At 48.8% G+C, this 21,532-nt stretch overlaps 2 protein-coding genes across 12 annotated transcripts; both read right to left on the reverse strand.

The window, feature by feature from the left end:
- Positions 1 to 2,551: 2,551 nt before the first annotated feature.
- On the reverse strand, positions 2,552 to 6,756 carry LOC116951177 (putative protein BRICK1). The gene is made up of 3 exons (XM_032969648.2): positions 6,589 to 6,756; positions 4,565 to 4,647; positions 2,552 to 4,053 (listed from the first exon to the last, which is right to left on the reverse strand). The coding sequence occupies exons 1-3, from the start codon at positions 6,704 to 6,706 to the stop codon at positions 4,027 to 4,029; spliced, it is 228 nt and encodes a 75-aa protein (XP_032825539.1). The 5' UTR covers positions 6,707 to 6,756; the 3' UTR covers positions 2,552 to 4,026.
- A 3,306-nt stretch (positions 6,757 to 10,062) lies between these two features.
- On the reverse strand, positions 10,063 to 19,798 carry LOC116951128 (nuclear respiratory factor 1-like). 11 transcript variants are annotated; one of them, XM_032969555.2, is made up of 12 exons: positions 19,590 to 19,725; positions 19,056 to 19,105; positions 16,154 to 16,227; positions 15,849 to 16,053; positions 15,627 to 15,741; positions 15,132 to 15,258; positions 14,167 to 14,313; positions 13,616 to 13,774; positions 12,945 to 13,229; positions 12,609 to 12,703; positions 11,975 to 12,075; positions 10,063 to 11,862 (listed from the first exon to the last, which is right to left on the reverse strand). In XM_032969555.2, exons 2-12 carry the CDS (start codon positions 19,099 to 19,101, stop codon positions 11,756 to 11,758), a joined length of 1,461 nt encoding a protein of 486 aa, XP_032825446.1. In that variant the 5' UTR covers positions 19,102 to 19,105; positions 19,590 to 19,725; the 3' UTR covers positions 10,063 to 11,755. The 11 variants fall into 11 exon arrangements, with proteins under 11 accessions (XP_032825446.1, XP_032825447.1, XP_032825445.1 ...); XM_032969556.2 differs by having other exon boundaries at positions 12,951 to 13,229; positions 16,148 to 16,227; XM_032969554.2 differs by having other exon boundaries at positions 16,148 to 16,227.
- Positions 19,799 to 21,532: the final 1,734 nt, after the last annotated feature.

The following is a 21,532-nucleotide window of genomic DNA, read 5'->3' on the forward strand; positions in this document are numbered from 1 at the left end:
ACGTGTTGGGGTTGTCCCTATAGGGCCTATAGTGTTACGAAGACAAGATCCTCATTATAGCCTTCACAGACTGTTGGGGCAAGTTACGTTAGCGAGCAACTATGATGACTGGAACGGTACACGAGGGTGGTGGGTGGCCAGCACCACGCCCGATCGTCTTTGTCTCCCAAGTGGCGATGTTCACACATTGTACCAGGTATGCATTTGAGGCCAAGTTGACCTAGGGGAGGCCCAGAACCGGTTCAAATATTCGCCGTTATTGGCCGTGAGGGGGAATCGAACTTGGGCGGGCCGGGGTTTGTAGCGGAGCGCGCTAACTGCTGCGCCACCGCCCCCCACTTTCTACGATAGCAGTGCAGCTGCATGACTTCACGACACACCCACTACGAATGGGGCAAGCCCCCGGCGACGTTCCCCCCTCCAACCCCTTCCCCCGAGAAATTCCTGGACGCTGCCACATGACGTCAAGAAGGTCACAGCTGAGCGAACCTGACATTCAGCGTCTTATCAGCAGCAGCAGTCAGGATCGCTTGAACCAATGGTGGTGAACGGCCAGATTTCTATTCGCAAGGTGTAGTTTTGACAGTCTTATCAGCACGAGCTCGCTTGAAATAATGCTTAGCTGCCAGATGTGTATAGGCAAAGACCCTCTCCGAGTCAAAACCAATAGTGGTTTGCTTGTGGTGAACCAATGCTGCTGAATGTATGCACTCCCAGAAATCCGTGAGGGCTGATTGGATGTGTAAACACTTTGTTTTATATGGCGTGACAAACATGGCCCGATTTCTGTCTGAGATCCTGCTTCCTTTCACGGGCAAGTCCACCTCAGCTGTACTGAAATCACCTCACTTGGTTTCTCTAATCAAAGACATCTGTCTCCAGATAATTTGCTTGTCAGTTTCGATGTAGTCTCTCTGTTCACCAATGTACCTGTACTTGACACCATTGCAATCATTGAAGACTTGGTCCAAGGACTGAATCCAGATGTACCAACTTTGGTAAGGCACTGTCTTTCCAACACATACTTCACCTGGAATAGTACATTCTAAAAACAAAATGAGGGTACCCCCAACGGGTTCTCCCTTTTTGCCAGTGGTAGCGAATGTTTTCATGGAGAAATTTGAGACAGATGCGATCCAGACATCCACCCTACGTCCTTCCTTGTGGAAGAGATACGTAGATGACACGTTCGTCATCTGGCCACATGGCTTGCCAGCACTGAACTAAATTCTCAACCACATCAATTCCATACACCCGTCTATCAAATTCACTATGGAAGTGGAAAAGGATACCATTCCTGAATGTTTTGATCGAGAAGAGACCCGATGGCTCATTGGGACATTTGGTCTACAGGAAAGCTACCCACACGGATGCCTATCTAAAGCCTGACTCCTACCACCATCCAGCCCAGAAGATTCCCATATCAAAACACTACACCATAGGGCCCGTTGCATCTCCGACCAGCACCACCTAGCCAGTGAGTTGGAGCACGTACACCAAGCCCTCAGGATGAACAAATACTCGGACCGTACAATCCGCAAAGCTGTCTCCCCAGTCATGCGGAGACAACCTTCTGAGGATCCAACCAAAACCATCACTTTACCGTACATAGGGGTTACCAAAATTATTTCCAAAATCTTAAACAAACACAAGATCCAGGTTCGTTTTAACACAGTACACAAAATCCGTGATGTAATCCCATCTGTAAAGGATGTGATTCCTGACATGCAATACCCTGGTGTCTACAAACTGAGTTGTGGTTGCGGCAGCAGTTACATTGGGGAAATGAAACGTGTCGGACCGCGTCCGTGAACACATGGCGGATCTGAAACACGGTAGGACCAATACCTCTGCCGTTGTCGATCATTGTTTTAATGCTATGGGCTCACACGAAATTATTTTTCCAAGACGGAGGTACTCTGCAAATCTACCGGCTACCTTCAGAGATTTGTTCATGAAGCCATCCAGATATATCAACACAGACACAACTTCAACGGAGAAGGGTACAAACTGAGCAATCATTGGAAGGACGTTATTAACCAGGTACTGTCTTAACTGTGATGTTTCCATCCTACCTGCCTATGTCAGCTGTTATTTCCGACTCTCTATGCCTCCCTCTTAGATCTCTCATGCTCACCCTCCTTTTCTACAGGTACATGCTAATCTCTCACATTAACATAGCCACTTCCGTGTCCTCGTCTAGGAGGCCGCTTTCCTATCTTACAGTTACATGCCAATTTCTAACATTAACATCACTAGCCCCGGCCACTTCTTTGACCCTTGGGCTACACCCATTTCAAACCTTTTAAAAGTTTGCCTCAGCAGCAGACTATGCTTTCCCACCTGATGACGGATGCTTGTGTTGCGCCCGAAACGTCGTGATCTATTTTAATTTTATACCTACGTGACTTTACCAAAAGAACGAAAGAGTATGTGAAGGAGGCTAATTGTCTGTTTATGAATGTTTCTTATATTCTATACAATAACAGGCAGCTCACCAGCCTGCACACAGCCATAATCACGAGGACAAAGAGGGGCACGAACACAGGGCCAAGGATGCGACGTTTATTCGTGACACGGGGGGGGGGGACACCTTGAGAACCCGCGGTGATGAGCGTGGGGCAAAGGGGGCGGAGGGGGAGTAGGTGGCGTTGCTCCCGGCTGGCGCCAATCGAGTCAGCGTGTTTTACACAACTCCTCTTTTCCACTGTGGTACGGAGGAACCGATATCGCGGATCCTATCATAGACGGGCGACTATTTGTCAATAATTTCGAACGCAAAGTTAACATTTAAATGCTACCCTCGGCAAAGCCCTCCAATCATCCCCATACAGCTCCACCACACGCGTGCAAAGAAAACCTGACACGGACTCACGTGCGGCATGGGCAATTAACGTGGCCGGGTGGATCGGAGGGCGGTTGTACCCTCGGGGTAGGGGTTAGTGGTTCAGTCTTGGTAAAAAAAAGGACAGATATAGACTCCCACGCAAAGAAAGTTTACAATGTTACAAAAAAACACAAGGGGGTACAAGTATTTGGAAGGGGAACTTGCACACAGTAGTGAGCAGTGACTTGTCTCGGGCCTGGTCACCAATGACTTCACAAGAAACCATCAAATACAATTTGGGAGTTTTCAACTAAATTTGGCAAAATCCAGGCTCTGACAGGTTTGACGGAACACTCATTGCACGGCGTATTGAAAAAAGTTCATCTGAAGTTTGTATTAATAAGTAATCTGTGACATCAACTTCCAGGGTTGTTGTGACACGAGGTGGTGCGCTGCTCGCTGAAGATTTTGAAACGAAGATTTGTCCGTCTCATGGTGATGCAGCAGCGCCGTTGTAACCCAACATGGGAAGGCAGTGGAATAAAAATAACAAACGCTCAATGTACAAAAATTGCCACATCGGGCATGGGACGCAGGCAAACTCAACAACAGGTGGCCTCTGTGTGTCATGAGAGGCCCCCAGGGACACACCAGCAGGAGCAATGGACCCCAACACCTAGACATGCTAGGGGTGTAACAGTTCACCGCCCTGCAATCCGACAAGTCCTCAGGATTCAGATAATACATCTGAATCAACCATAATTAGTTTGTTTACACTATAGTGAATGTACTGGCCTCTTGTGGCTGCAGGGGTCACACAAACCCATTACGTGCAACATACACGCATGTCAAACGTGCGATTCTTTAAAACCGCGAGTCGAGGCGCGCACAGCGAGCTTTAAGGAGCGACATCAAAATTGATGACTGGCGCCCAAAGAGACCCGCGGTGCGTGCCATGGCGGACATGGACATGCTCCCAGCTCGCAGGCAAGGCTTCGTGTTTAAGGCAATGGTGAAGGGCAGCGAGCGGTGAGCAGTGGTGGTTAGTGGTGGGTAGTGGTGAGTAGTGGTGAGTAGTAGTGTTATCGGCGCGCGGTGGGGGAGGAAACGGACGCGGAGGAAGAAGGAGGGGCTCCGCGCAGAGGGCAGATGGGACGATGAGGATCCGTGTGGTGACGGTGACACGTGGGGAAGGTCTGCTAAGTCAACGTCTCCCCCTTGGTCACCTGCGGCGAGACGAAGACACATCAGCGTGGTTATATTTGGCAAAGGTATTTTCCTGTGATCTTCCATGTGGGTGGGGAACGGAGGCATGGCATCTCCCCTCTTTGTATCTCTCCTCACAGTGTCTCTCTCGCGTGTCTTTCTGTCTCATATTTTGCATATCCTCTGTCTCACCCATGTGTCTCCCTTATGTGTCTCCACTTTCTCCATCTCCACTCACTCAGTCTCCCCTCCTTACAGAAAATTATTAAAATATAATAAGACAACCCAAATAGGACAGTGTAATATGAGATAGACCATTAACAAAACAACAAAATCGAGTCTACAAATGACACAAAAAAAACACTCAACCCATGACTTGAGTTGTTACTCTGAATTATCGCGATGTGTGGAACCGTGGGGGGATGCTATGCTTTAAGATGCTGGGGAGGGGCCCGTGTGTGTGTGTGTGTCTCACCGCCCTGCCTCCCCCCACCGCTCTGGTCACCCCCCCACCACTCCCCCTCCTCTTACCCGAGCCTCGATGTACTCCACACGCCGCTCGAGTGACGTCAACTTCTCGTTCAGCACGGCGAGACGGGCACGGCACGACATGTCTGCGCCGCGCACAAGCAGCCGGTGGGAATGACGGTAGCAGTGGTGGCAGCAGCAGAGATGATGCCAGCAGCAGTAGAGACAATATCAAAGGCAAAGTGGGTTAGGATTAGGTATTTTCAAGACACCACAGCAACACCATCATCAGCCATGATCGATCCACTGCTGGATGAAGGCTTCCCCAAGTTGCCACCAACTCTTACGATCCTGCGATGCAACAATCTACCCATCACTTGTTGGCCACGTGTGGATCTCATCGCTCCATCTCGATCGGTGGCCGATCCTCTCGGACGTGCTCCATCCCTCCATAGCACCATCACAGAAACACAGTAACATCATAGCGCCATCACGGAAATATCACAGAACCATCATATCACCATCACACATCACAGTACCATCACAGAAACATCTCAGCCACAGCACCATCACAGAAACATCACAGTACCACCATAGGACCATCACAGAAATATCACAGTGCCATCACAGTCATAGAAACATCACAATGCCATCATAATCATAGAAACAAAGAATATTATCACAGATACATTATAATTGACAGAAAACGCTACATCATCTATTCACAGCTCCATCACACAACATCGATCACAGCACGCCACAGAACCATCGCAGCTGCATCAAACATATCACGGCACCATCAGAGTAACATCACAACACCATAACATAACCATTACAGCACCATCAAATATCACATTAGAGTAACATCACAGCACCATCAAAGATCACATTAGGGTAACATCACAGCACCATCAAAGATCACATTAGAGGAACATCACAACACCATCAAACATCACATTAGGGTAACATCACAACACCATAACAGATCACATTAGGGTAACATCACAACACCATCAAAGATCACATTAGAGTAACATCACAACACCATAACAGATCACATTAGAGTAACATCACAGCACCATCAAAGATCACATTAGAGTAACATCACAGCACCATAACAGATCACATTAGGGTAACATCACAACACCATCAAAGATCACATTAGAGTAACATCACAACACCATAACAGATCACATTATAGTAACATCACAACACCATCAAAGATCACATTAGGGTAACATCACAGCACCATAAAAGATCACATTAGAGTAACATCACAACACCATAACAGATCACATTAGAGTAACATCACAACACCATAACAGATCACATTAGAGTAACATCACAGCACCATAACAGATCACATTAGGGTAACATCACAACACCATAACAGATCACATTAGGGTAACATCACAACACCATAACAGATCACATTAGGGTAACATCACAACACCATCAAAGATCACATTAGAGTAGCATCACAACACCATAACAGATCACATTAGGGTAACATCACAGCACCATAACAGATCACATTAGGGTAACATCACAACACCATAACAGATCACATTAGGGTAACATCACAACACCATAACAGATCACATTAGGGTAACATCACAGCACCATCAAAGATCACATTAGAGTAACATCACAGCATCATAACAGATCACATTAGGGTAACATCACAACACCATAACAGATCACATTAGGGTAACATCACAACACCATAACAGATCACATTAGAGTAACATCACAACACCATCAAAGATCACATTAGAGTAGCATCACAACACCATAACAGATCACATTAGAGTAACATCACAGCGCCATCACCAAAGGGGTAAATCTACCACTACTATAAACACAGAGGGAAGTCGATATCCTACGCCGGATAAATATCGCCGGCCGTGTTGGCGATTCCCATTGGCCAAAAGCAGCATCACGTGCTCTCGCAAGACCAACTGCGACCTTCGTAACGGAGCGCGTGCCTGAGCGCGCTGGGGAATGTAAACGGCGGAGGGTGAGGGAAAGAGGGGGGCGAGGTGGGGGGGGGGTTGGCACGTCGGGGGCTTCCCGCTTTCTCGCACCGAACGAGTTGAGGAAGTCGGCGATCTTTTTGATGCTGCTGGAGATCACTTCGATGTACTCGCGATTCGCCCAGTCCTGGTGGATCTCGCGCTGCACGGGATCGAACTGGCCCGCCATTGTCGCCCGGGCTCTCAAGCCCCGCCCCGTTTACCACGAGCCCCGCCCCTCGTTACAAACCCCGCCCATCACTACAAGCACCGCCCTTCACTACAAGCCCCCGCCCGCCACTGCAAAGCCCCGCCCCTCGTCCCCACTGCAATCCCTGCTCTTACCTTAACTACTTAAAAAATCGGTAATAAAAACCAGGCTTTTCAACGCACACTTTTCTTTGCATTAAAAAGTAGACAACACATTTGTTTGACCCCGGAATTAATCGAATTTGATGTGCTCAATAAAAGTGGGCAGCTTTCGATGTTTAATTTTCTTTGATGCAAGCTTACACTTTTATTGACCACATCAAATTTGATTAATTCCGGGAGTCATTGTAATTTATTTTATACTTTTGAGTGCAAATAAAAGTGTGTGCATTGAAAAACCTCGGTTTTTATTACCTCACAATACTCTTTGGGTCTTTCGGTATAGTCATGTAGATAGAAAAATAAAATTATATCTACGTGACTTTACCGAAAGACCCAAAGAGCATTAATTCCTGCAGTCACGAAAGCTTTAAGTAAAGATTTACCTCATAATAGTTTATATTCTTTGGGTCTTTCGGTAACCTATCTACGTGACTTCACCGAAAGACCCAAAGAATATGAATTCCAACAATCAAGAAAGCTTAAGTCAAGATTTCATAATAGTTTGTAGTGCAATTGTTACTCTTTCACCGAGGAAGAAGAGGGTAGCACAGCGGCCGCTCAGGCGCCATGACGAGCGGCGATAGAAGCGCTCCTTTCATTGCTTATAGGCTGGGCAGCAACAGCCGCTGTCATTGGACCAGACGTTTGCCCACGTAGGGGGGCGCGACCATTCTTGATTTTAAAAAATTGGGAGGGGGGGGTGGATAAAGTGTAAGATCATTATGTATATTCTTTGGGTCTTTCGATGAAGCCACGTAGATAGAAAAATTATAAAAAATATCACGTTTCGATCGCACCACAAGCAATCATCATCAGGTGAAAAAAAATAAAAATATAGCGGAAGAGCTGCTGAAGCGGGATGTTTCTAGGTTTGAGATGGGTTTAGCCCAAGGGTAACGGGGTGGGGCTAGAGATCCGAGAGTTGACACCCCTCCACGACGACGCAGCTGTGGAGGTGGCCATTGTTTTGGGAGAGATTAGCAGGTCAATTTAAGCGAACCACCGCAACGGTGGCTGTGCTTGAGACATCCAGCTCGTTAAAAAAACGAGGGACACTGCCAACTCGAAGACAAGGGGCAACGGTGGCTGTGTTAGTTAGCGTGTATGTAACTCAGAGAGTGGGAAATAACTGCTAACATCGGCAGGTAGGATGGAAACATCACAGCCAGTTATGACTTAAACTGGTTAATAACGTCCTTCCAATGATTGCTCAGTTTGTACCCATCTTCTCGGTTGAAATTGTCTGTGTTCATATATCTGGATGGCTTCATGAACAAATCTTTGTTGCAGAGGACCTTCGTCTTGGAAAAATAAATGTAGCGTGTGCCCACAGCGTTAAAACAATGATCAGCCACGGCTGAGGTATTGGTCCTACTGTGTTCCAGATCTGCCTTATATTCGCGAACACGGTCCGAGACATGTCGCTTAGTTTCCCCAATGTAACTACTGCCGCAGACACAGCTTAGTTTGTAGACACCGGGGTACTGCATGTCAGGGATCACATCCTTCACAGATGAGATCAGATCACAAATTGTATGTACTGTGTTGAATCGAACCTGGATCTTGTGTCTGCTCATGATTTTGGAAAGGTGATGGACATCACCTTGCCATACATAAAAGTTACCAAAAAGATTTCCAAAATCATGATCAAACATTTTATCTGTGAAGGATGTGATCCCTGACATGCAGTTATTTCCGACTCTCTGAATTACGTATACCATCTCCGGACAGTACCCACTACCTACCTCTAGGGGACAGTTAACGGGTTGAGCCAGTACCTGGGGAGTATAGCCAAGAGGCTGATAGTTGAAGGCCAGATCGGATCCTGGAGCAAATGGGCCAGCACTCAGGTAGGGGGCTGTCGGGGAATGATGTCACTCTTCCCGAACCTGGTAGAAGGTTCGGGAAGGGAGGCGTGGCTAGGGCGGAGCAAGCCACAGAGCAGCATAAAAGGCAGGAGCCCGAGAGGGTCTGGGCAGTGCTGCCAGCGAAGACTGACGAACCAGTGGAAGACAGGCCAGCTAGCCAGGACCCTGGGACTCATCTGACCCGCCGTCCTTATCAGCGCCGGGCAGAGTGAGCCAGTGGTACAATCCTGGAAGCCTCGGAGCCCGACCTCCTCATCAGGGCCAGGTCCGAGTGGCCAGTGGTTGAGACCTGCGCCTTGGCTGGGCCAGGTCAAGCTCGCCTCCCCTAGGGCCGTGTAGCCGGAGGACCCCGAGACCTTAGCCAGGAATAAGGCGAGTACAAGAGGGGCTATACCCTTCCAGGCAGCAGGTACAGGGGCCGTTACCCCTGTGTAGCTAAGGACTGTGTTGTGTAATGTTAAGTCCTTTGTAATAAATAAGTGTTGCCTCCAATCATCCGTCTATGCCGTCTTAAAGAACTCACAAAACATACACGCTAAATGCCTCATTAACACAGCCACCGTTGCTCCTTGTCCTTGAGTTGGCGGTGTCCCTCGTTTTTTAACGAGCTGGATGTCTCACAAGCACAGCCATCTTTGCGGTGGTTCGCTTACATTGACATGCTAATCTCTCACAATACAATGGCCACCTCCACAGCTGCGTCGTCGTGGCTGCAAATTCCATCTCTAGCCCCACTCACTTACCCTTGGGCTAAGCCCATCTCAAACCTATATAACATCCTGCTTCAGTAGCTCTCCCGCTATATATATTTTTTACCTGATGACGATTACTCATGTTGCGATCCAAACGTGATATTTTTATTATTTTTCTATCTACGTGGCTTCACCGAAAGACCCAAAGAATATGAATTCCTGCAGTCATGAAAGCTTTAAGTCAAGATCATTATTTAGTAAGATTTAGTTAAAAACACGAATAGGACCATGATGGGCGAGGCCTGGACCGGTTTTAAAATTGAAATCTTGAATTGTCACGCGAGGCGAGGCTGCGTAGGTAATGTCAGCTCGTTAGGCTTCGTAGATCTGAAGATATTAAGCATTAAAGATTCCAAAGAATATAATGACAATGCGGCATGTTCAATAAGTGTGTGAAAAAAGGAGCCATACAGCTCAATGGGCCTTACTTGGTAAAATACAAATAATTTCAGTTTGCTTTTCATACAACTGCTAACCTCAGCAACAATCGGCAAATACGACACTTCCGTTGGCCCGTGTCGTCCCATTTCCATGCATTGAAAGCACACTGCACACACGGATATAAACGGTCTTTATTTCGCAAAATTAACATCATGTATAGTATAGAATAACGCTCATTTTTTACAGCACACACACGCGCGCGCATCATTAGTAATAAACAAAACACGCACAAAGGGAGACCCTGCACCCTCAGCGCGTGAAGATATTTGACTGCATTCCAAGAGTTGAAGCATCCATGAGCCATACAGCCCCCACTGCCAACTCGCCCCCCTCTCCTCCTCCAACGTGCAAAGGATTCAATGCATTCGCCGACTCCTGGGCTGCAAGAGATTCCTGTTCTCGCAATACGAATGGAGTGCCAGCAAGACACGAGACTATTGTCATAGCTACAGCAAAGTAGACTACATGTGGTGTGCCGGGTGCTGAATGAAAGCCTCTGCACAAAGCTGGCGTACAATTTTCATGGACCCTAAAAAAAACGATCGTCGCACACAAAACTTGATGCGGTCAAGAACTGTAAAGGTCACGACAAATATTTTTTTCGGTAAGATCGTGTAAATGTGTCGTAGACACACCTCCACATGACAGCCAATTAGTAAGGTTTGTCACGTGAACAAAACGTCCCAGCACACCAGTGTTAGAGAGCAAACCCGCAACATTTACAATTAATGCCATCACTTTACTCTAATTAAGACCCAAAATAGGAAGACTTATTTAGCATTCTGGCAATAACCTGACGATGCTGATTGTAATCACCAACAAAACGTCAAAATGGTCAATTGTAAATGTTGTGGGTTTGCTCTCCAACACACTACTGGCAGGTCCTGAGGTTGTAACTAATTTGTATGTTTTGCTCGTTCCAATCCGTACTAATTAACTGCATCGGGTGGAGGCAGGTGTACAACACTTTTACATGTATGTGATCTAATCCAAAAAAAACTACTTCATCATGAATAATTGGGCACGAAAGCCGACTATGTGTTAAACAGGAATGGAGTGGCAGCCAAGGAATGGAGCGCATCCGAGAGGACTCCCACTGAGGAAATGCATCAAGCAGATTGGTTCGTGTGCGGGTGCCCAATGGATCATTGCACCGCAGGATCACAAGAGGTGGCAGCAACTTGGGGATGCCTTCACCCAGTAGTGGATTGATCATGGACAACGACCACAACTGGACGCGTGTACCGCGGCGCGGGCGTTCGGATGGATTCTATTAAACTTTTTGGTAAATTGTTACTTGCAACCACCCTTCCTCTCACTCCTGACGCTACCCACACCGCCAACCCCAAAAAATCTGCCTTCTACTTCTTTCCTTTTCCTGTCCAGCCCCTCCCCGCAGGGACACTGGGGTCCGTGAACTTCCAGCAATAGCGGCAGCGGCTATACTCCACTGTGGGCTATCATCGTCATCAAATTCCATCTGCTCCATCCGTCAGTCTCCTGTCTTTTTCCTCCCTCTGCCTCTGTTTCTTTCCACTATCATTGTCATTGCTTTTGTCAGATTGCTGTTTTGGTGGTTTTGTCACGACACGACCGTACAGCGACACTTTGCGTTGCTCACTTCTTGCCGTTGTTGTTCAGTCCACCTAGAAATAGGAATCCCCCCCATCCCCAAAAAGGGTCCTCTCCGCCCCTCCTAGGTTCCCATGCATCAAGTGAAAGGTGTCCCTCTTCTCACAGTTCATGGGTTTGCAAGTCCGCTGCGTGACCTCGCGTACCTCCGGGAAGGAAGAGGTCACGGCGACATCACCCCAGGGTCACAACCTCCACGTCTTCGGCACACGCCAGTCCGTGCGTCGCTGCCACGGAGACCTGGGCAGGGTGGTCCGACGCCAAGCTCACGTGGTAAGACCCTGTGGGGTCGGGAGGTCACGGAGGGCGTGGGTCAGGGTAAACGTGAGGTTGGCTCAAGGTGAATTCAGGCCAGGGAAGTGTGGAGTGGCGAGTAGTGAGGGAGAGCTGTACCCTCGTGCTGGGCAAGGGCACCCACGGCGGCCGCCGCTTCGCCAGAGAAGAGGATTTGGTTCCCACCGGGCAGGGTCGTCACCGCAGTGACCGTGCCTTCGCTGTAAAGACAATCAGAATATTTATTTACATTGGAAGAATCCGATGAGCTACAAAGCTCTTTTTCACAAATGTCGAGTAGATCTCCCTTGTAGCCTTAACAGACTGTTGGGTCAAGTACTGTTAGTGAACACCTATGTGTAGTCCGGGACGGCACACAAAAAGGTGGGTGGCCAGGACCACGCTGGGCTGCCTTCGTCTCCCTAGTGGCGATGTTTACACACCGCACCAGGTACACATTTGAGGCTGAGTCGACATAGGGGAGGCCCAGGACTGGTTCAAATAATCATCACTGGTGTTGGCCATGAGCGGAAATCGAACTCGTGTCGCCGGATTCATAGCGCAGCGCGCTAACCACTGCGCTACCACCCCCCACACAGACACACACTGACAGACTCGTGTTCACTTTTGTGTGTATGAGTGTTAGGGTGCGTGTGTTACGTGTGTAGTATGTTAGGTGCCAGGGTAAGTGTTAGGGCAATTGTCAGTGTGATTGTCAGTATGAGTGCTGGGTCTCGGTGGCACAGGCTGGCACCTGTTAATGGCCACAGTGACGGTGGCCGTGTCGTGGACCCCCGCCTGGTAGACCATGTCGGAGAGGGTTTCCACCTCCGTCCATCCCCTGTCCATCTTTCAGGGGAGGAGACAGGTGGTGAGTGGTCGGTCATACTTCGTCATCAGCCATCTTCTATCCGCTGGATGAAGGGGTTCGACGGGGGGTGTACTACGGGTTTCTCCCAAACTCTCATGGATAGAACTGGATAAATATAAGCACCAACACACTTACCACATTCGCCATCACCCATGCACTCACTATCACCCATGCACTCACCAGACACACACTCACTATGCACCCCATCACCACACTCACCATCACCTGTACGAGGGACAAGGAGCCATCAGGGTTGATCGCCTGCACCATGGTGGCGCCACCGCCGTCATCGTCCGTGCCAAGTAGCATGCTCGTCAGTGTGGTGGCCTGCTCCTGCTCCGCAATGGTGGCACCATTGTCGCCGGCAACATCGTCGCCGGCCCGCCCTCCCGCCGCGGCCACCTGTGGCATGGGCCCATCGTCGAAGGCGTAGAGCAGGTCCTCACGCCCGTGCTGCCGGTAGCAGTTCTTGACGATGGTGCGCAGTGCATGCGTCCAAGACACCTGCCACCGTGCGCCACACGGCCGCCCGGTTGCACAGCTTCATGAGTTGGTGGCTGCTCTGGTTAATACTGCGGTGCGTGTTAATAAAGAGTAATTCCACAAATGAGTGGATGCCAAAGATTCACTGAGCTCTGCAGTCCTCTACATATTAAGGTGTTATTGGCCAATTGATATGTGTGTATACATATGGGAGGAAACAAGAGTACACGGACAAAACCCAAACGTGCGAGGGTGAAACACTATCCTGTACAGATGAGTCCACATTTTTGTTATACCGTCTTCTCGGCTATATATATGTATCTATGTTGAACTTCTTCCATGCCGTACGTAGCAAACCGTGCTATGGGGGATCTTTGTATGTGTCTGTGTCGATGTGTGGTTCCCACCAGCTGTTTCTGCTGGTGGGAGCGTGCGTCGGAGCGCACGTTGGCCCACGGCACGTGGGGTGGCCACCACGGCGGTCGGCACGCCTCCTTTCCCCAACCTGGCTTCCCGCGGCCCGTTGAAAACTTCAGCATCTCAGGGATGAAGGCCCGCAGCTGGGCCTGCTCCATCACCACAGTGTCACAAACAAAAGACAAAGATCCACCGTATAGCCTCAAGAGCCTTTTGGGGCAAGTCTTGTTAGTGTGCACCTATGAAGGCCAGCAAGGCACACGAGGGGGTGGGTGGCCAACACCATGCCCGGCTGCCTTTGTATCCCTAGTGGCAATGTCTACACACCACACCAGGTACTCATTTGAGGCTGAATCGACCTAGGGGAGGCCTAGGACCGGTTCAAATAATTTTCACTGGTGTTGGCCATGAGTAGGAATTGAACACGGATCGCCGGGTTCATAGCGCAGTGTGCTAACCGCTACACTATCGCGCCCAACACAAACATGTGCATACACACACGAGCGTGTACACACACATGCATGTGTGTGTGTACACGTGCCTGCGTCATCTTGTCCACGGATACGGGGATGCCGTCGATAAGGAGTGGCGGGAGCTCCGGTTGCCGTTGCCCCCCGTGCACCGCGGGGGCATGCACTGAAAGTGCCTCCTCCACATCCTCCAGGATGGACGACTTGTACCGGCGCACCTGGGGCAACGAGTGTATGAAGACAAAGATCCCCCATACAACCCTTAACAGACTGTTGGGGCAAGTGCTGTTCGCGAGTAGTGCCTATGAAGGCCGGCACGGCACACGAGGTGTGGGTAACTAGCACCACGCCCGGCTGCCTTGGTCTGCTTGGTGCTGATGTTTACACATAATACGATGTACTAATTTTAGGCTGAGTCAACGTAGGGGAGGCCCAGGACTGGTTCAACGTGTATAAACAGACGCGCACGCAAGTGCACGGATAGACATCTACACACTCACGCACTAAGACAACACAGATTCCCCATTGGGCCCACACAAGCTGTCAGGGCAAGTGCTGTTGGCGAGGATCTATGAGGGGGCGGGATGTGGCCAGCACAATGGCCAAACACCTTTGTTTCCCCAATGCTTAGATTTAATACACACCGAACCAGGAACTATTTAAGGTCGACCGAGGGGAAGCCCTGGACTGATTCAGATATTCGCTGCCACTGATGTTCGCTATGAGCAGGGATCAAACTTGGGTCACTCGGTTCATAGCGCAGTGGTGGGGAACAGCTTCTTCGCACGGTTCAAAATCGTCCAAGCTCACTCCACGCTCTCCCTTGCTCACCCCATGCTCTCCCTCGCTCACCATTTCACCGCTCTCACGCACGCTCACCCCAACCCAACGAGTCCCCACTTACCCAATTCTCCCCGGCTCACTCTGGCTCACCCTTCCTCACATCCCTGCTCAATCGCTCGCCCACTCGCTCGCTCGCTCGCCCGCCCGCCCGCCCGCCCGCCCGCCCGCCCTCACTCCCTGCTCGTCCCTGTACCACGTTGTCGAGCGGCGCGGCGCCGAAGGCCTTGAAGACGGGGTTGGGTTTACGTGGAGACACAAACAGCACCACTGCTTGCTGCCCCACGCGGGTCGTGTACTCGTCTATCATGCCCCTCAGCTTCCTAGGGGGGTAGGGGGGCAGGGGTGGGGGAGAGGGGGTGAATCACGACATTACCAGTGAGGAAGCAGCGAATTTGGATGCAACATGAGTGAGAAGAGAGTAAGGGGAGTGTGAGGACAGGGTGAGGAGAGTGAGAAAACAGTGAGGAGACAGTGAGGAGAGGGTAATGAGAGTGAGAAAAGTGAGGCAAATGCGGGAGACAGTGAGAAGAGGGTGAGGAAAGGGTGAGGGGAGCGTGCAGAGAGAGTTAAGAGTGAGGAGTGTGAGGCGAGAGGTAGGCTAGATTGAGGAGCATAGGGTAAGGCACGAGTAACACGAGAGGGAGGAGCGAGTGAGAAGAGAGTGCGGGGTGTGTGCCACTTGGCTGACCGCAGAAGCCTCGTCTGCTGCCGCTTGCGCACGAACGGGTTCGACTCGAAGGCATGCAGCCGCCGCCTCCTCCTCCCCGTCGCCACGGCAGCAGCGGCCGCCAACCCCACGGGGCCTCGGGTGATACAACGCGGACGCGTTAGCTCTCACAGCAGTGGCGGCATCGCGCATCCAGCCTGTGAGTGTGGGTGAGCATGGGCGAGCCTGGGTGAGCGTCCTTACCAGAAGCGGCGAGGTGTGCCGTGACCTGATCGGCCACGCTGGACGCAAGGAGACCACCGCCACCATCGCCGCCATCGTCGTAACCATCATCGTCGTCGTCATCATCAGCTGAGGATGATGACGGTTCATCATTATCTTCGTCAAAATCTTCAATATCTTCTTCGTGAGCCATCGTAGGTCCCAGGACCCTTGTGTAGGCATCCATCTGTTGGGTGATAGTGTGTCAAGAGTCGGTGTGTTAGGCGAGGAGTCAGTGTGTCAGGAGTTGGTGTGTCAGGCGACGAGTCAGTGTACCAGACCTCCACCTGATTGGCAATCGCTGTGTCATCAGTGGTGGGACTTGGTAGCTCCTCCTCCATGCCGGCCGGCTCCTCCATGGCTGCATGGGTCAACCACAAAACATGGGAAACACGGGGAGGAAATGATTCAATCGGCAGGATGTGATTCATTTGTGTAGTCATTGATAACTGGGATGAGACCACTCACTACACTTCAAAACCCAATTTAATCACAACTCAGTCCATGTCAGTCTATGGGTCGACATAATTCTATGGTTCTCTTCAAAAGTTATTGGTGACCGGGCTGAGACCACTAACTTGCTATACTCGGCTTAATCATTGGTGGATGGCCGACACCTCGATTTGAACCCAAGTTCTCAACAGTGCTGGCTGAGTGATTGACAAAGGCCATTATGAATAGCACAAGCCACACTAACACGACAATGTGGTTGTTTAACTGCTCATTGAGGAATGTTGCAGGACACAATTTTAGACATGAAAGTTAATTCTAAGGAGAATGTAAATATTGCCAATAGATTTGTCAATATTGGACCTCTAAGGTTCCATTTACACTGTTCAGTGTAAACATCGATTAACGCGGTTCTCTATGTACAGTGCAAAAGACGTTCAAACATATACATTCGTCAGCCCATGATCAATCGCCTGGAATGCAACTGGTCTTATCAGATTTCCAAAGCAAAGCATGGTTGAACCTGGCTATTGATTAAATGGGCGATAACCACAAACACAATCAGGTTGTCATAAAGCAGCTGTGCGATACGTTTTGGGTAGCAGAGGGGAAGGAAACAAAACCCTTCATTGCACTGTACATTCTAAATCTTTAAATAAAAACCCAACGCAGGACCCTTCTGAAAAGGAGTCCTACGACTCAGTGTGGCTTTCATGAATACGTTCTTATCGACAAAACGGGCTGTACATGTACATGTTGGCATCCATATGTACGCGAGTTAGAATTCCGTGTGAATAAGTGGAGAGATTATTACCGCGTGGGTGAATGGGTGGATGAAATTACCGTGTGAGTGAATGAGATTACCAAGCTAATGAGTGAATTAGGTGTCAGCTCAGTTGTTGGTGCATGACGTTTGTCAAGTTCCCACCTGAAGGACGCTTGTGTTGCGCCCGAAACGTCGCGATTTAATTTTTTTCATTTTTTTACCTATGTGACTTTACCGAAAAAAAAACAAAGAGTATGAATCTTTGCAGTCACGAAAACTTCAAATCTAGAATTAAGTCAAATAGAGGCCGACCGAAATTCGGTTTCGATTTCGGCGCCGAAAGTTGGCAAATGGCCACTTTCGGCAGACTTTCGGTTTCGGCCGAAAGTAAATTTTTAACTTTCGCTTTTGGCCGAAACTGATATTGACTTTCGGTCGTCAGACGAAGATCTATTTTTAGAATATAACGCTAGTGCTACGTCTATCAATCTACCTATCGGCCCGTCCGTCGGCGCTAGGCAATCCTATGCGATAGGCTGCAAACACACACACACGTCAGCAGCAGCAGCTTGGGCAGCTTGGGAGCGAAGTTACAGCCGCAACGATGGTCTGCTAATGTCAACAGACGGCAGCCTGCATCTGTATCCGTGGGTGGAGTCTCTTTGGCGGGACGACAACAAAGTGCCTCTGTTGTCTGTTCCCAGCCGCCTGCCCGCTTTGGCTTATGTGTTGCGTTCGCTTAAGTCTACACGCGTGTTGATACCGAAATTCGAAGTCTGATAATATTGATATTCAGTTAGTTAATAGTTCCGTGGCGAATTAGTGATAACGAAATTATGAACCTGAGTGAAGTAGAAAATTCAAGTTAATAAACGGAGCAGTTAATCAGAAGAACATCGAAACATGCGGTGTGGGATTACTTCACTAAAGTCGATTCTGAATAAAGGCGCAGCAACCTGCTGGGCGAGAATGCGGAAAAACTGGTATTTCTTAACTACAACATTCGTTTGTTTGGATATAATTACGAAGTAACACCTAAAGATTTGATATTTAGCGACTCTTACTGCAGGCTCTGAATGATTAGTTCGAGATTTATTTTTAATTAAAGTAGTATTGCATCATGACATTTCATAAATCTTGTGTTCGGTAACTTCGGTTATAAACCTTTCTGTTTCGGTCTCCGTCGAAAGTGAAGTTAAACTTTCGGTTTCGTCTGAAAGTCAATTTTTCACTTTCGGTTTCTGGCCAAAACCGAAACCAGAAATTCAGTTTCGGTCGGCCTCTCAAGTCAAATGTCAACCAAGATATGTTGTGACGTGTGAGGTCATGTAAGTGACCTTGCGTACGACGCTAAATAGTGAGGGGGGAGGTCACCTCCAGTGCGGCTGCGCAGCTCGGCTCAACTGCGGACTGAATCGCGGTGCCTCTCCACTGCCAAGCTCCTAGTTCCTATAGCCCCAAGTTTGTATAGCCGCCAGCTCCTATAGCTCCACATTCATATCGCCCCAAGTTTGTATAGCTCCTCGTTCCTATAGCTCCACATTCATATCACCCCAAGTTTGTATAGCCGCCAGCTCCTATAGCTCCACATTCATATCGCCCCAAGTTTGTATAGCTCCTCGTTCCTATAGCTCCACATTCCTATCACCCCAAGTTTGTATAGCTCCTCGTTCCTATAGCTCCACATTCATATCACCCCAAGTGTGTATAGCTCCTCGTTCATATCACCCCAAGTTTGTATAGCTCCTCGTTCCTATAGCTCCACATTCATATCACCCCAAGTGTGTATAGCTCCTCGTTCCTATAGCTCCACATTCATATCACCCCAAGTGTGTATAGCTCCACATTCATATCACCTCGAGTTTGTATAGCTCCTCGTTCCTATAGCTCCCAACTACTTGAGCCAGCTGTTTAAGGCCACCTACGCCAGACTTAAGAATAGCCCACAGTGCGTCTGCGGTCACGGGCCTCACCACAACGTTCGGTGGGTCGTAAGGGTTTATCTTGACCATACTTCATCACGCTGGTCGGTGTGGATTGTTGGGGGCGGGGGAGGGCATAGACTTTAGAGTACAGTATAACTATGTAGCACTATATTTCACAGCACTGCCCTCAGCAGCCTCTAACACCTGTTTATCCATGTGGGTCGCCCAGAAAAGCACTACTCAGGCTCAAACATGCTCAAGGTCTGAAGTTTGATGCGCATTTTTTTCATTGCATTATTCGTGACGCAGCAACGTTAGATATTACAATTATGTTCGTTAAAGTATACATTACTTACAACTGCAATTCATAAAAACTCCCCTACACGTTTGTTACTTTACACTGTGGGTCTAGGCTATATGTGTACGCCTATGTAAACATAAATTGTTACCAATGAGTGAACGCACTAAACCTACACGCACAGAAATGTAAATATGCGCACGTGTTAAATTAAAACAACTTAAGAACCGCGCTCGCTCCGTAAGACGGACGTGCCCCGAGCCCCAGTGTCGCACTGGCCTCGCCTGGTTTCGTTCGCCGACTTTGGAGCCTCTTCCACGGCGTAACTGGCAAGCGAGGGACAAGGCTCGGCCGGGCCTGCAGGGCCCCGGGGGTTGGGCTCGCCGCTCCTTTGACTAGACGCACTGCGGTGATGACGCAATCACGTACCCCGATGATGTCATCACGTACGGAGTTGCCCAATTAACGACGTCAGGCCAGTTATGAGATCATCACGTAACAAGTTACGCTTGGCGCACGGCGCGCAGACTGAGTTACGTCATCGCGCACAACGTTGCGCGGAGTAGGGGGGGAGGGAATTGTATGAAGATGTCATCTAGGTTTGCGATGACGTCATTACGCAATTCTCTGAATAGGGCAATTATATCATCGTGCACATATCGACAAACCACTTTTAATAAGTTTAACACATTCTTGGTTCTTTCGGTAAAGTCACGTAGAAGGGAAATCCTGCGGCCTTTCACTGGAAAAAACACCTCTGTGGTACAAAATTCTACTCACCTGGTATGGACACTCAAGGGTATTTCTCTGTCCCCAGATGACCTTCTTGTTAGTTTTGATGTAGTTTCCTTGTTCACCAAAGTTCCTGTACCTAACACCATCGCAATCATTGAAGACTTGGTTCATCAAGGACTAAACACTGAGGTACCCCCCCTGGTAAGACACTGCTTAACCAATACATACTTCACTTGGAATGGAGCTTTCTACAAACAAATTGAGGGCACCCCGATGGGCTCCCCCTATCTCCGGTTGTAGCCAACATTTTCATGGATAAATTTGAGACTGACGCCATCCAGACTGCCACTCTGCGCCCAACCTTATGGAAGAGGTACGTGGATGACACTTTTGTCATTTGGCCACATGGCCGGCCTGCTCTAGACCAATTCTTCGACCACATCAATTCCATACAACCAGCCATCAGATTTACCATGGAAGTCGAAAAAGATGGCAAGCTACCTTTTTTGGATGTCCTAATAAAAAAAACCTGATGGTTCAATGAGCCACTCTGTCTACAGGAAAGCTACCCATACGGATGCTTACCTGAAACCAGATTCCCACCACCATCCATCCCAGAAGAATTCTCTCATCAAGACTCTGCACCATAGAGCCCAATGCATATCTGACCAGGACCATATAGCCAGTGAACTCAAGCACGTACACCAAGCTCTTAAGGCTAATGGTTATTCCGACTACACAATCCGCAAAGCTATCACTCCAACCATGAATAAGGACCCTCGAGGAGTCTTTCCAAACCATTACTTTACCTTACATTGCGGGGATCACAAAAAAGATCTCCAAAATCTTGAATAAACAAGATCCAGGTCCGTTTCAACACATTAAATAAAATCAGTGATCTGGTTCCGTCCGTAAAAGATGTGATTCCGGACATACAGTACCCTGGCGTCTACAAACTAAGTTGCCTCTGTGGTAGTAGTTACATTGGAGAAACAAAACGACATGTCTCAGACCGCATTCGTGAACACAAAGCTGACCTGAAACACGGTAGGACCAACACCTCGGCCGTGGCAGATCACTGTTATAATTCAGTGGGTTCACATGACATTGACTTCTCCAAGACAGAGGTTATTTGCAAGCCATCTGGCTACCATGAGAGATTCGTTCATGAGGCTATCCACATATACAAACACAGAGACAATTTCAACCAAGAAGATGGATTCTGGCTTAGCAATCATTGGAAGGATTTGATAAACCATTTCGGGCCTTAATTGATTGATCACGCTTAAGGTGGCTTTCAGACCGCATTCATTATTTTTCGTCTCCCCCCTCCTCTTTTCCGAACATAGATGGACTCGTCGATCTGAACAAACTGTCAAATATCTCTCCGTAGTGCTAACGTTAAAAATAACCGCCACTTTTTTCAAATTTTCTTGTGGTTTTCACACCTGATGATGATTGCTTGTGTTGCAGTTGAAACGTCGTGAGAATT

This window comes from Petromyzon marinus, chromosome 42 (genome assembly GCF_048934315.1).
Source record: "Petromyzon marinus isolate PM22_M1 ecotype Great Lakes invasive population chromosome 42, UKy_Petmar_22M1.pri1.0, whole genome shotgun sequence".
In the NCBI taxonomy this organism is placed as follows: domain Eukaryota; kingdom Metazoa; phylum Chordata; class Hyperoartia; order Petromyzontiformes; family Petromyzontidae; genus Petromyzon; species Petromyzon marinus.